Raw genomic sequence first — 15,149 nt, 5'->3', positions numbered from 1 at the left:
ATGAGTTCATCTACAAGATTTGGAAATACAGAGTTAAATTATAAAATCGATATATAATGGATCAGGAACATAAAGTCACCTGGAAGAAAGAAAATAGCTGTTAGACCAGAGCAGGACTTTCTTCTAACATGCCTGGAGTGTGATAATGTGAAATAAGAAAGAACTGTTTCATGGAAAGGGGCCTGGTCAGCCACAGAGGCATGAAACAGCTAGAGGCAGAGAGTCATGCGCTGGCAGTGTCCATCCTAGGACCAACCAAGGGAAGGAGAATTTTAAGCATTAGGCCTCCATTCCTCCAGGATCGATGGCAAGGCTCTTCCTATGTACAGCAGGTAGGCAGAGTGTTGACTTAGTTCTTTGATGGCAGGACATGGCACTCTGACACCACAGGTAGGAGAAGAGAACTAAGTTGAGAACAGGTTAGAAGAGAATTCACAGTTGAGAGTAAAGGGCTGCCACACAGGGCCACACTGGCCGACCAGGGAGTCAGGGTAACAGCAGCTGGAGCTGTAGGGGCAGCTTATGTATGGTCAGCAGCTGGGATTAGTGAGGTTTCCCAGGCTTCCTGTGGGTTAGCTAATTTGAATAATTTCATAGGCTCCAGGGTGCAGAGGCTGTCCCTAGCTGTCTGGTACCTGGCCCCAGGGCATTTAGGGATGGGGCTGGTACATAGTGCCCCGGAGCATCCCAGCCTCATGAGGGAAGTGGTGTGGGTGTTGATTTAATCAGATGTTTAAGGAGGAACTGACCAATCTCTTGCCAGAGTTTCAAAACTGGTCAAGTCATATTTTTAAAAATTAATTAAAAACCTTATATTACACAGAGTGATTTTACCTTGCATGCCTACTCAGATCAACTGCCTGGAGCTCAGTGCGGGAAAGGATCTAAAGCAGCCTCAGTGGGGAAGAATGCTGGGAAGAGAAGAGAAAAATGCCAGGCAGAGGCAAGAGGGCAGTAGAAATCCCACAAGCCACATGTGTGCTTGCCCAGATGTTAGAGAGTTGTTGTCTTGGATTCAAGTGCCGCCCTAGAGCAAGATCCTCCCCAAACTGAAAAAGAGACATTAGCTGTCTCTGCCTGATGACTAGAGTATTTAAATAATATCATTAGGGGTCCACTCTTATTCTTTATGACTGCATCCTGTTTATTTCCTTCATATATATTTATTAGTTATATATACACATTCTATATTTATTAAAAGTTTAATTATGCATTTGCTTGTTATCTATCATTCTCACTAGAATATTAGCTCCAGTGAGGACTTTACTAACCAAAGTATACCCAGTGCCTAGTAAAATCACTCTTTCAGAGTCAGTGTTCTGTAATATCTGTTGAATGAGTGGGTAAACAAAACAACAAAGGATAAAAGGATGAATGTAATTCTCCTCACTTACCAAGGAATTTTAGATGCTGGCAGTGCTCTTTTATAGGAAAAGACAGAAACTCCATCACACTGTCAGGATGTCAGGATGTCTGGATGTCTAGTCTTTCTCATAAAATTATAGCTAGTATTCCAATGAGTGCCTTATCCTAATGTGTGGTTTAGTTAACATAGGTCATGGGCTCAGGGACTGTCCACATCTGGGCACGGTGAAGACTGACTCTCTAGACCATAAAAATAGAAGCTGGATTCAGGCAGCGCTGTTTTACACCCTTAGGAAAAGTCGCCTCTTCCAACCTTGATTCCCTACTTACAATTTCTACCGAGCCATCAGCAAAGTCAATGTAGTTTAACACATGGTTTCTTAGGTTACTAGGCTAAATAAAATCTGCTGGAGCTAGAAGGACTTTTCTACATTGACTTTTATCCTTGCTGCTTAATTAAATCCCTCACCTGAGAAAAGAGTGATTTTCAGCCTTCTCACTTTCTGTGGCATCAGCATGATACTGTGACTGTTGAAATACCAAAATGCCCGTTGTGTTTAATGCTTCAGGTGCAACAAGCCTGTTATATTTGGAATCCCCTAAGAAGATAGATATTAACTGAAAATTGAAAATGACAGCAGAGGAGATTGAACCAGAATAGCAAAAGGAGCACACAAATCTACTTCCCTTCTTGCTCCAATCCCTTAAAATGTCAGAAAATATATTTTTTAAAGAATACATCCATCATAGTACTAGAAAATAAGAAATAACACTATCAGAGACCAAAAAAATCTCAGGAGTTTCCTGGGAGACTACAGCAAATAGAGAACAAGGCAGATGACCAGAGACCAAAGGATGCTCAAGAAAAAAAACAAGTTTAAATGTAAGAGCACAAAAGAGACACTGAATTCACAACAGGTTCATTAAAGAGCATGATGGTGTCTTGGTGACTGAATTGTATTAATGGCCCCAATTCTTCACCAACCCTGTATCCATACCCTTTGCCATGAGACTTTACAGTTCCTCTCACTGCAGAGTTGCTTTGCCCAATAAAATGAGGCAGAAATGAAAATGTGTCAGTTCTGAGCCTAGGCCATAGAGATCTTATGTGTTTTTCACGTTTCCATTTGCTGCCCTGGCAATGCCATGAAAATCCCAACTGACCTTCTGGGGTATGAGAAACATGGAATAAGGCAAAATCACCCTAGTCATCCCAGCCAGCAGCCAACACCCAAGAATGTGAGTGAGTCTTTGAGGTTTGGGGGCTGTTTGTTACACAGCATTACCATAGCAATATATAACTGATACAGAGTCCCAACAGTGTTCATAACACCGTGTTACTACTTAGAATGAGAAATAGGCAGCAATGGTGGTGTTTGACTCTAGAATTAAACCATTACCTGTACTCTAAAGAAAGGGAACCCCTGCCCAAGAAGAGCTCCTGTGTGGGCATGAAAGACTGAGAAAGAAAAAGAATTGTGTTGAGATAATTCTGGACCTCCAGAGCTTCTAGAGAGCAGGAGGGAAGGAAAAGATAGCTCTACTTGGAGGAAAATAATCTAACCTTCTCCCTCCCTGGGGTTAAGAAAGCTGCCCTTGTTTTAGCCATTGGGATGGTGGTAGGAGGCTCCAGACTGCTTGTCTGCTATACTCTCAAGCATCCAAAGATGAGATGCGTCGACTGACACACCCTGCTCTCTTAAGCAGAGCCTGAAATTGACCCTCATACACTGCAGATACAGATGTATGTGATAGCAGAGAAACTTGCCCAGTGATTCATACCCTCTGATTTCAGTCATGAATATAAAGAGACAGCCGAGAAACAGGTGTTGGAGAAAATACCTTGATAAGAAGGAGAAGTAAAGTGGTATGATAAAGAACAGGCTAACTAATCCTAGTGGAAACAAATCATTCAATAAAGGGGAGAAATATTGTTCTAAATATATAATAATATCCTCAGAAAGATCCATCATACTATTCCATCCATAACATAAAGTGACAAACGTTAAAAGGAAACTTTCAGAAAATAATACAGAATGCTTGAAAATTCAATTTTTTTTTAATTCTCAGTATTATAATAAATATTAGAAGAGACAAGCCCATTAAGCAATTAGGAAGATTAAATTGAGAAAAATTTTAGAACAGAGTTGTTCTTTTGGGGCGGGTAGGGGTTGTTATTGTTGTGTTTTTTGGCTGCATCGGGTCTTAGTTGCGGCATCCGGGATCTTTCCTTGCAGTGCACGAGCTCTTCATTGCGGCGTGCGGGCTTCTCTCTAGTTGTGGCAGATTCTTTACCACTGGACCACCAGGGAAGTCCCAAACAGAGTCTTTTTTTTTTTTTTTGCGGTACTCGGGCCTCTCACTGTTATGGCCTCTCCCATTGTGGAGCACAGGCTCCGGACGCGCGGGCTCAGCAGCCATGGCTCACGGGCCCAGCCACTCATGCGGCATGTGGGATCCTCCCGGACCGGGGTACGAACCTGTGTCCCCTGCATTGGCAGGCAGACTCTCAACCACTGCGCCACCAGAGAAGCCCCAGAGTCTTTTTTTAAGACAGAAAATGTGTAAGAGAGACAAAAGATATAGATGATTGATCCAGCAGGTCCAACATGTGTTGCATAGAAATTCCAGGAAGAAAGAAGAGAGAAAAATGAATGGGAGAAAACAGTGAAAAAGATAGACAAGATTTTCCCAAGTTGAAAAAGAGTACAATCTTCAGATTGTAAAAGTGTCATTACGTGCAGAGAAGAAGGAATGAAAAGACACATACACACACACACACATACACGTGGATGTGAAAGTCCAATAAGAAGTGGCAAATAATCACCATATCTACAACAATACCAAGAGCAAAAACATTATGTAATTCTTCAGTTAAACCAAGTAATTCTTGATGAAGGATATAACAGACACACACACAAGTCTAAAACAAAATTCCAGATTATACCTACATAAAAGGTGGCAGACAAGGGAAGTAGAACTAAGTAAAAATGGTTTCAAGAAGGTACTGAGAAGACATAGCTGATAATAAAGATAATGTCTCATTCCAGATGTCATTAGTAAACAAAAGAAACAGCCAAATACATCTATATCTCTATATAAATGTCAGTGCATGAAAAAGGGTCCAGAAGGAGGCACAGGAAACCACTCACAGTGGTCACCTCTGGGCAATGGGAGGAGGATTATGGGGCAGAATATGAAAAAACTCCAGTTTTCATATTTTAGACTTCCAAATTTTAGAATTTTTTTCTAAAAAAATTTGCAAAGATGATCATCTATGTATAATATAAAAATAAAGCTTAAGATTATTTTTAAAATACAGCACAGAAATTACACTTGCTTTCAGTATCTAACAAAGCTACTTTCATGGGTGGGAAGAACAGGTAAAAGTCATGTTTATTTTAGTCCTATTTATTTTAGGATTATTTGTGTAAGTGAAAAGCTACCACTTCTGACTTTAAAGGACCATCTTTTTCTCTTTCACCCCCTCTACTTCCCCACCCAACTCATTCATTCTTCATTTTAGGCCAGGAGACATGATTACTCTCCTAGAGGACTCCAATGAAGACTGGTGGAAAGTAAGTATTGCTTTTTCTTGAAGAAAAGTCATTTGGTAAATATAATCACAATGAATGCTACAATTGTGGATGCATGCCTCCTTTTTCCTTTCAGGGGAAAATTCAAGACAGGATTGGCTTCTTTCCAGCCAACTTTGTTCAGAGAGTACAACAAAATGAGAAGATTTTTAAATGTGTTAGAACCTTCATTGGGTGTAAGGAACAGGGGCAGATAACACTGAAAGAGAATCAGGTGAGTAAAGCACACAAACACATACCAAGTATGACCAAAACGGAGTAACTCATTTTTTTTTTTTTTTGCGGCACGCGGGCCTCTCACTGTTGTGGCCTCTCCCATTGCGGAGCACAGGCTCTGGACGCACAGGCTCAGCGGCCATGGCTCACAGGCCCAGCCGCTCCGCGGCACGTGGGATCTTCCCGGACCGGGGCACGAACCCGTGTCCCCTGCATCGGCAGGCGGACTCTCAACCACTGCGCCACCAGGGAAGCCCCAGAGTAACTCATTTTGACAAATAGCAGTACATGTAAGTCTGAATGAGTGGAGTCACAAGCGAAGTATTGGACTGAGAAAAGATATTCTTAGTCCAATGATATTAGTGTAGGAGGATCTAAACATGCAAAACCAAAGTGTTAGGAAGCTCACTTGCCTTCCCTGGGAACCAAACATATAGATTATATATTATTTATAGAGCTTATATACCTACAGTGTTTTGAAGTTCTATACATGCCCTATAAATGAGGAAACAAAGGTTCATAGAGGTCAGGTACCTTGCTCAAGGGGCAAAAACTTGGTAAGTGTCCAGGCTGGAACTTAAAGATAGGTCTGCAAGCTTCAAGTCAGTGCCTTCCACTGAGCCATGTGCCCTGGACAATGTGGAACAAACAGAATGTAAATTGCCTTTTGCATAGTTTGGTTCCCCGGGAAGCAAGTGTCCTCAGGGCAAGTGTCCTAGGACCAGAAGGGCCCTTGGAAACAAATTCTTCCTCATACAGAAGCCCTACTGAGTCATTCTTGATTCCAGGCAATGGAATCACCCTTATCAGACTGAGACCCCATCTCTAATGCCATAAACATCCCACAAAGCAAACGGGACATTTCCCAGCTGGATTCCACACCAGTGTTTCAAACTTCTCCAGGATTACCCACTGTATCCTTCCTGTTACAAAATCTGGAAAGTCTTTTGAGTGTAATACATTCGGGAAGGATGTTCATCTTTATTGGCAAAGCATTATTACATAATTTTGCTAGCTTGTTTGATTTTTTTTCTCAGAATAATCTTTTGCTTCCCCATTTGAGATTAAACATTGTTTTACGTTATTAAAATACAAATCAGTGAAAACAGAAGGCAAGTTAAAATTTGCTTCAGTTGATCAATTTCCAGAAGCAGAACAGCTGCTCAAAGACTTCTACCAATCCCTTGGCCGCATTCCCCCCGAAAAAAATTTCTTCTGGGAATGAGCTCACATTCTCCACTCTCATGGTTGAACTGACAACCTGCCGGGGTGGGGGTGAGACAAACAACCCACCATCTTTAATCAGACACACTCGAGACACAACACAGCATTTTGGCCTGAACCTGGAACCGTATGAATCTACCCATAATTGTTTAGGAAAGGGCTATAACCCTGGTATTTGTCTAGCCTGGTATTTCTAAGGTGTGGTCTTTGCATCATGTGAATCAGAATCACCTGGGAGCTTGCCGAAAATGCAGATTTCTTTTTTTTTTTTAATTCATTTTATTTTTGGCTGTGTTGGGTCTTCGTTGCTGCGCGCAGGTTTTCTCTAGTTGCGGCGAGCAGGGGCTACACTTCGTTGCGGTGTGCGGACTTCTCATTGCAGTGGCTTCTCTTGTGGAGCACAGGGTCTAGGCTCACGGGCTTCAGTAGTTGCAGCCCGCGGGCTCAGTAGTTGTGGCTCACAGGCCCTAAAGCGCAGGCTCAGAAGTAGTGGTGCACAGGCTTATTTGCTCCACGGCATGTGGGACCCTCCCAGTTCAGGGCTTGAACCCGTGTCCCCTGCATTGGCAGGCGGATTCTTAACCACTGTGCCACCAGGGAAGTCCCTGAAAATGCAGATTTCTAACTCCATCCCACACCTGCTGAAGCAGAAACTTTCAGGGCAAAGGCAGGGAATCAGCCTTTTTTTACAGACGTCCCAGGTGCTCCGATCAAAGCTAAGATTTGAGAATGACCTTCATTTCCATTTTTCACTTTTAAGCCCTATAGTAGTTCTTTGGCAACTGAAGGCATTATTTTTTTAATTTTTTTGTGGTACTCGGGCTTCTCACTGTTGTGGCCTCTCCCGTTGCGAAGCACAGGCTCCAGATGCGCAGGCTCAGCGGACATGGCTCACGGGCTCAGCCGCTCCGCGGCATGTGGGAGTTTCCCAGACCAGGGCACAAACCCGTGTCCCCTGCATCGGCAGGCGGACTCTCAACCACTGCGCCACCAGGGAAACCCTAAAGGCATTTTTATTTCCAATTACATATGGGTCAACAAAAGGCACTGAGATCTCTTTACTCCTATACAAATCTCTGTTTTCGATCTTTGTCATCAATGTGTGTACCAATTTTTGGAAAATATCAGCCCCCTGAAAGAAAATTCCATTTTAAAAATCTATTATTGAGAAGAAATTTTAAATTTGTCTCCACTTTAGTGTCTTAAATTATTTTACGTGTAAAAATTCAAACCATGCTTGTTGATTGAGGGGAGTCTAATGTAGTAGCAAAACACAGATTCCAGTGTCATACAGAAATGGATCTATATCCTGTGTGATTTTGACAAAGTCATCTCTGAAGGTCAATGTTCTCATCTGTAAAATTGGCATAGTAGCATCGATCTCTTGACGTGGAGGTGAAAGTTACATGTATCCCCTGTGTAAAGAGTCAGCACAGTGCCTGACCACCGTGGGTGCTGAACGGGGTCATTACCCTTGCTGCCGTCATCATTCAGAGAAAAGCCTAACCGGGAAATCCATCTACAGTGGCCAGTGCCACCTAAAAGTACCTAGTAAACATCAGAAAATAGCATGATATTTAAACTCTAAAAATATAAAGAGACAAATGGTCATTAGCAGGGAAGTAGAAGAAATTAAATCCTGAAAACAAATGTAATGCATTTCTTTGATGAAATTTCTGCCTCTGGGGTTAATTTGTCTCACAATTATTACATTATTTTTTCACAGAACTTTTGCTGCAGATAGAATTAAGTTATCTTTTTGTTGTGAACACACCTAGAGTTTGCATGGACACGAGTATGTTTTCTTCATTTTTGAAATTTAAAAACTATCCTTATTAAATCAACTTAAACACCATAAAACTATGTTTTAATTCATCCATAGTTCTGTCATCCCTAGAGAACTATTTTAATTGATTCTTGTGTTCTATAAAAGCTTTAAAGAAAAATGGATAAATCATTTTTAGATTAATAAAACTAAAATGCTTTTATTGTGGAGAAAATTTGGAAAATATCCTCAAAAATTACAAAGAAGAAAATAAAGATCACAGGTAATTCAGCCATCAATCGACATAATTACTTTTATGTTATTTCCCACCAGACTTTTCTTCTAATTCTTATTTTGATATCATATTATATTTAGTTTCCCAACTGTTTTTTAAACTTAGTTACTAAATGTTTATCAAAACACATGGTTTGGGCTTCCCTGGTGGCGCAGTGGTTGAGAGTCCGCCTGCCGATGCAGGAGACACAGGTTAGTGCCCCGGTCCGGGAAGATCCCACATGCCGTGGAGCGGCTGGGCCCGTGAGCCATGGCCTCTGAGCCTGTGCTTCTGTGCTCTGCAGCGGGAGAGGCCACAGCGCTGAGAGGCCCGCGTACTGCAAAAAAAAAAAAAAAAAAAAAACACACACATGGTTTAGCAGTTGTATAACATATCATCATGTAGATCTGAGGTTGGGAAACTATAACCAATGGATCAGTCTGGCCCTGTTTTTAAAGTAAACTTTATTAGAACACTGCTGCACTCATTCATCTATGTATTGCCTGCATTGCCCGCGGCTGCTTTCACACCGCAACAGCTGGGTTGAGTCATTGCAGTGGAGACCACGTGGCCTGCAAATGTTTCCTATTTAGTCCTTTACAGAAAAATTTTTCCAACCCCTAGTGTAGGTGTACAAGAATGCATTACGTTTTCCTCTATGATTGGATATTCAGAGCTTTTAAAAAATTATTATGGATAACTGCAATGAACACCTCTAAACCTAGATTGTTTTTTATAACTCTGATTACTTCTTTAGGATATGCTTTAGAATTTACAGGAAAACAGATAAACAGTTTTCACAGTTCTTGATACATACTGCCAAATTGCCTCCCAAACATTTGTGCCAGTTTACACCCACATCAGCTGTTTATGAAAATATTCAGGTTACCACATCCTCGCCAGAACTGAACATTACTATTTTTTTACATATTTGCATATCATACAAAATGATATCTGTTGTTTTGATAAGTGAATAATATTTCATGTTAATCCTCATTTCCTGGATGCTTAGAGAGGTTGACATTTTAACACATTTGTATTTCTTTTATGAATAATCTGTGTACTTTCTTGTTTCCTTACACTACTGAAAAAGTTTTCTATCCTTTAAAAATATTTGCACCTGATCTATCATGTGTGGCCAGCGTTTCCCCCAGTTGGTCCTTTGCCTTTTGATCTTAATGCTTCTTCCTTCAGGAACTTAATAATGCTTCAGTTGAATTATCTCTGTTTTATCATATTTCCCTTATGGTTTTAATCTCTTTATTGCTTCCCACTTTATCACTTCACTTCTTCCTAGGAGAATGTTTCAAGATAGTCCCGCACTTCACTTTAATTTTCTGAAGTTTGATTCAGGCTTTCATCACTTCTAACATTGATCTTAATTTAGTGTTTATTTCCTTGTAGTATTTTCTTCTCAATCAGCCTGCTTTCCTCTACAGCAGGTTTTCTTTAAGTTAAGTAGGTTCCCACGTAAACCTAATGTAATCACAGGGGTCCTTATAAGAGGCAGACAGGAGGGTCCTAGTCAGAGGAGATGTGACAGTAGAAGTAGAGAGGAAGAAAGAGAGGGATTTGAAGATGCTGTGCTGCTGGCTTTGAAGATGCAGGAAGGGACCATGAGCCAAGGAATGCAGGTGGCCTCTAGAAGCTGAAGGTAAGGAAACAGATTCTCTCTTAGATCCTCTGGAAGGAACACAGACCTAATGACACCCTGATTTGGGGACTCTGATCTCCAAGACTGCAAGATAATAAATTTGTGTTGTTTAAATCTACAAAATTTATGGTAATTTGTTATAGCCACCATAGGAAACAAATTCAGATTTGTTTGGATTTGTTTCCTATGTAAAAGCAAATTTGCAGATGTGATTATATTGCAGGTTATGGACCACGTGACAGGGAGATAGCCTGGATTGTCTACATTGGCCAAATCTAATCATTTGTGCCCTTAAAAGCAGTGAAATGTAGCTGGCTGGAGAAAGAGAGATGCAGCAAAAGAGGGCAGAAGAGAGATGAGGCAGAAGGGCAGGTCAGAAAGAGATTAAGTGTGAGAAGGACTCAACCCACCCTTGTTGGATTTGAAGCTGTAGGAAGGGGCCACAAGTCAGGGAATTCAGGTGGCTTCTAGAAGCTGAGAAGGACCCTTGGCTGACAGCCAGCAAGGAAACAGGGACCTCAGTCCTACAACTACAAGTAACTGAATTCGGCAACAACCTAAATGAGCCTGGAATTGGATTCTCTCCTAGAGAAATAGAAGAGAAAGAAAGGAATAGGACGCTACTGACTCCCTGGTATTGGCCTTGTGAAACCCAGAGCAGAGAAAACTGGCCAAGCCCACCAGCCATAGGATTTAGAGAACTGTGATATAATAGATTGTGTTGTTGAAAGCCACTCATTTCTGGTAATTTATGACAGCAGAAGTGAACTAATACGTATCTCAAGTCACAAAACTCCAATTGAGTCAACTGCAAAAGGTATATTTTACTCATATAATAAGATGTCTGGATACAGGGCAGTTCTTGTATTCGTAATTCCGCAGCTTGAATGGGAGAGGGATCTAGATTCCTCCACCCCTCTGTTCTGCTATGCTTGAAATGTTAGCCACCTCCCCTAGTGGTCACAGATGGCTGCAGCCACTCCAGGAATCCTTGCCAGAAAAAGAAAGAGGTTTTCTTCCTAGTGCATCTCTTTTAAGAGGAAAGCAACTCTTCCCAGAAGTTTCCGAGCAGATATTCCATCCTGTTTCATTGGCTGGAACTGAGTCCCATGGGAACCACTAAGACTCATTAGCAAGGAGGGTAGAAACAGACTTGGACCAATTAGGATTTACCTGAGTCCTGCGGGGTTAAGGATAGACAACAGAACAAAAGTCCGGACTCTGCTGCATGGGAAGGGGGCAGTAATGACTGTTGATATCAACCAACAAGGTCTGCGTCATCTTTTAGGCTGGTAGATTTATCCTTGGTCCAGCAGCACAACTTGCTTCTGTCATCAGTTGAGCTCAGCTCCAAAGGTCTTACGGAAATTTCAGCTTCTGGAATGGTTGTCAGTCTGGGCGTTCAGTATTTTGACATTTCTTCCCCACCTCCAACTCCCTATATTTTCACAGGTATTTTGAGGGGAAAACTGAGTCTAAGAATGCTAGGCAAGAAATCTTTTTAAATAAAATGACTGTTCTTCTGCTATAAGTGGCAGCATATTTAAATGTTAACGAGCTTGGAGGCAATGCAGGGGGAAACCTTAGACATTATTAGCGTATGCGCTCCCGGAAGTGGGTTAGACTGAAGGACTTTAGCCAGATAGGACTAAAATGGAACTGAGCCAAGAGGGGCACTTAACCGGCAGGTGGTAGATTTCTGAAACATGAATCAGATACCAGTCCATTGTGTGCCCCAAGCCTCAGGAGTCACAAATCAAGCTCTTTAAGTATCCTAATACTTAATCACAAAGCTCCTTATTCTGTGTAAAAGAAGAACCCGCTCTATTGGTTTCTGCTGGTGCCCTGCCTACATCCCCTTCACTAGGCGTGTGCACCCATCTTCCAGTTGCTATGTCAGCGACTAACAACTCATAGCTGCCCCTTTTCCAGCGAATACCCCTTGGTGGAACCAAAGCTGCCTCACCAGAGTTACGCTCTCACTCCGCAGGTCAGCAGCCAGTGACCAAGGACTAATGTGGGGTCCAAAATGCCAGACCCCTTGCTTGAAAGTGGGTCAATCCTATGACACAGTTAACGCTACAGCGCCCGCTGTGGGATCAGGCTGAGGTTCACCTCCAGCTGAGACCACACCCTTGCCAGCTCCTTCTCCTGCCCCATCCTGCTTCCCTCATGTCCCACCTCCCGAGAGCACTCCCACAGCAAGTCACTTGCACAGGGATTCCTGTCTCAGGCTCTGTTTCTAGGCAGTCCAACCAAAGACAAAACTCACCACCCTTGGAAGCAGGTTCAGCAGGAGAAACTCACAGCACGCTGACAGCCCTTCAGAACTGCTTCTCATTTACAGCTGGCCACAGCCACCCTTACACGCCCTTCAATGGCCTGTTAGTGGTGAATGACAAAATACCCAAATGGATTTTAACCACCTCCTTTTTTAAGTCCAGCATAGGTGGTCTTACTCTGGAATATGCAAGATGATAGCATCTATTTTCTTGTGACCAAGAATGAAATAGCTTCCTTTGACTTCCTGACATTATATGTATAAACTTCCAGGCATATGACAGGAGCCTGCTAAATGGTAGCCATTATTTTGGATTTTAAAATAATATATTGAGGACTTGTTGCGTGCCGCATGCTAGGCTCTGTGATAAGCATTATCTCATTCTGTCCTCATAGGACTCTTCAGGGGGACACAGAATCATCAATCCTGCTTTACTGATCCTCATTCGTAAAGCTGAATCTCAGAAAACATTCAACGCCTGGACCTAGTTCCAAACCCAGGGTGCTGCTTAATTTCTTATCAAATATTTTTCTCACCGAGCCACGGTTTCCCTAAACCAGTCTCCCTTTTCCAATTTGGTGTTCCACTGACTTCAACCAGCGGTGATTCAAGCTGCAGGTTCTAGCTTCTTTCCCATTGACACATTTCTTTTTTTCTTCCTTTTTTCCAGATCTGTGTGACTTCTGAAGAAGAACAAGACGGCTTTATCAGAGTCCTCAGTGGAAAGAAGAGAGGTCTGGTCCCCTTCGACGTTCTAGAAGACATCTGATTGCTGGCCCCTCCTCCTTTTGCAGTCGGCAAACTGCGGTGATGCCTCACCTCACACTGTGTTAACCCAGAGGGGCTGCCGCGCTGACCCGCCACCCAGGAAACAGTGAGACAAGACTCAAGAATCTGAGACTGTGGGGGAACAGCCGCAAGGCAGGAGGCGCATCCCACAGCACATCCAGGCTGCCCAAAGATGGGGGTGAGGCTGAGAGAGTCGGCCAGCAGAGCCGAGTAGCCACCGCCATCCCCCAGGACTCAACTCCCTCCCTGTCCATGTGGTGTCAGTTGACCCGCTGGAGGATGCTCCAGTCTGTGGAGTGGCCCCAGTTGAGGCTCAGATCCACGTAGCCAAGTGTGATTCTGGTTCCAGACCTTTGTCCCCAGTACCGACCAATCAGCATCATCACATCTAAGCCCCCAGCAGTCTCTCTGCAGAGCATCAGGAAGCCCTACTTCCTAGCCCCCAGTACTCCCCACAAGCCCCTCACTGTGATCGAGCTGTCTCTCTGGCCTCCGAATAAGTCCTGGTGGCCTGCGTTAGATGTGAGGGATAAGTTGATGTGGCACCAACTGCAAAGACCTGATCTGCCCCAAAATTGCTGTCAGGCAGTCCCTCCGGCTACTCTAGTTACTGACAAAGGTGACGGAGGCAGGATACGAGACATGGAAGGAAACAGTGGGCCCAGTGGGGTATGGTGGGGCAAAGAGCTCTTAGTTATTTACGATTATACAGCCCTTTCAATTATGAAGTCCTTTCCCCAAGGAGATGGAGCTGGGGAAGTGAGTGTGGAAAAAAGTCTCCATGAGTGCTTCATCTTCATTTGACATCCTCTGTCTGGGGACGGTTTCCCCTCCTGCCATCCTGTAGGACTCCCTTTTGAAGGGAGTTTGAGCCCACCTCGCAGGGAACCAGAAACATGGAGGAGAACCAAAAACAGCATCTTAGGAGAAAAGTAGCCAAATAGGAATCCATTCTTCTTTAGGGCAGAATATTATGCCCCAGCAGATATAAAGTGGAAAATAATCCTTAATGCTTCATCCCTCTGAAAACAGAGGAACTTGGGGCCTGTTTAGCATCAACTAGAGGAATCTCTGTTACTCTGTATTTGTACTAATGTTTACAAGAATGCAATATACTGTGATGCCTTCCTCCTCAAGCCTCCTCCTAGCATTCAAACTTGCATCTTATCAGTCATTAATGCAGTTAAACTTCAATTCACAATGACCTTCGAATTAATGTCGGTTTGGTTTATTTTGTTACGGAGCAATAAAATCATTAGAACAATTGGTTTTTAAAAGACTTAAGTGGATGCATCCTGTGCATGTAAGCATTATTTCCCAAACCAAAGCATCATTAGTCTCCGTTTATTTCTTTTGTTACTGCTCAGTGTGAAGTTGGGAGCTGAGACGGGATGGCTGCTGGTTTCACAGTAGTGTGGATGCCTTACTCTCATTTTAAAGCCAGCATCCAGAATTTCCTCCCTCTCTGATACAACATGCAAAACTGAGTGTACAGAATCAAGATGGATTCTTTGAGAGCCAGGGTGGATAACATGACTGCCATTCCATAAAATGGAACACCAGAATACAAACACTCTTTGCCTCTAATTCAATATTCCATTTAATAAAGACAACACAATGGCTGGAAAGAGCATAGAAAACATGTGTCCTGATCTCTTCTTTCTGTTGGAATATCCACTAAAGCTTTTGGGTACAGTTTTGTTACATCCTATGCAAATTTAATCTGCATTTTAAAAACTCAGTTTTGGGCTTCTCTGGTGGTGCAGTCGTTGAGAATCTGCCTGCTAATGCAGGGGACACGGGTTCGAGCCCTGGTCTGGGAGGATCCCATATGCTGCAGAACAAGTAGGCCCGTGAGCCACAACTACTGAGCCTGCACGTCTGGAGCCTGTGCTCCGCAACAAGAGAGGCTGCGATAGTGAGAGGCCCGTGCACCACGATGAAGAGTGGCCCCCGCTTGCCACAACTAGAGAAAGCCCTCGCAC

At 43.0% G+C, this 15,149-nt stretch overlaps 1 protein-coding gene across 3 annotated transcripts in view; it reads left to right on the top strand.

Annotated features, from left to right (window-relative positions):
• Nucleotides 1-14,804, top strand: part of STAC (SH3 and cysteine rich domain) — a 102,521-nt gene extending 87,717 nt beyond the window's left edge. For 2 of the 3 annotated variants that reach the window (XM_060162400.1, XM_060162398.1), the window contains exons 9-11: nucleotides 4,892-4,943; nucleotides 5,038-5,175; nucleotides 13,046-14,804. In XM_060162400.1, the coding sequence (XP_060018383.1) occupies nucleotides 4,892-4,943; nucleotides 5,038-5,175; nucleotides 13,046-13,144 (289 nt within the window). In that variant the 3' untranslated portion in view covers nucleotides 13,145-14,804. The remainder of the gene's footprint in view (nucleotides 1-4,891; nucleotides 4,944-5,037; nucleotides 5,176-13,045) is intronic. The other variant, XM_060162401.1, reaches the window with a different exon arrangement.
• The last annotated feature ends 345 nt before the right edge of the window (nucleotides 14,805-15,149 follow it).

The sequence above is a fragment of the Lagenorhynchus albirostris genome, chromosome 10 (genome assembly GCF_949774975.1).
Source record: "Lagenorhynchus albirostris chromosome 10, mLagAlb1.1, whole genome shotgun sequence".
NCBI classification, from domain to species: Eukaryota; Metazoa; Chordata; class Mammalia; order Artiodactyla; family Delphinidae; genus Lagenorhynchus; species Lagenorhynchus albirostris.
This window is presented reverse-complemented; position numbering and strand designations above follow the sequence as displayed.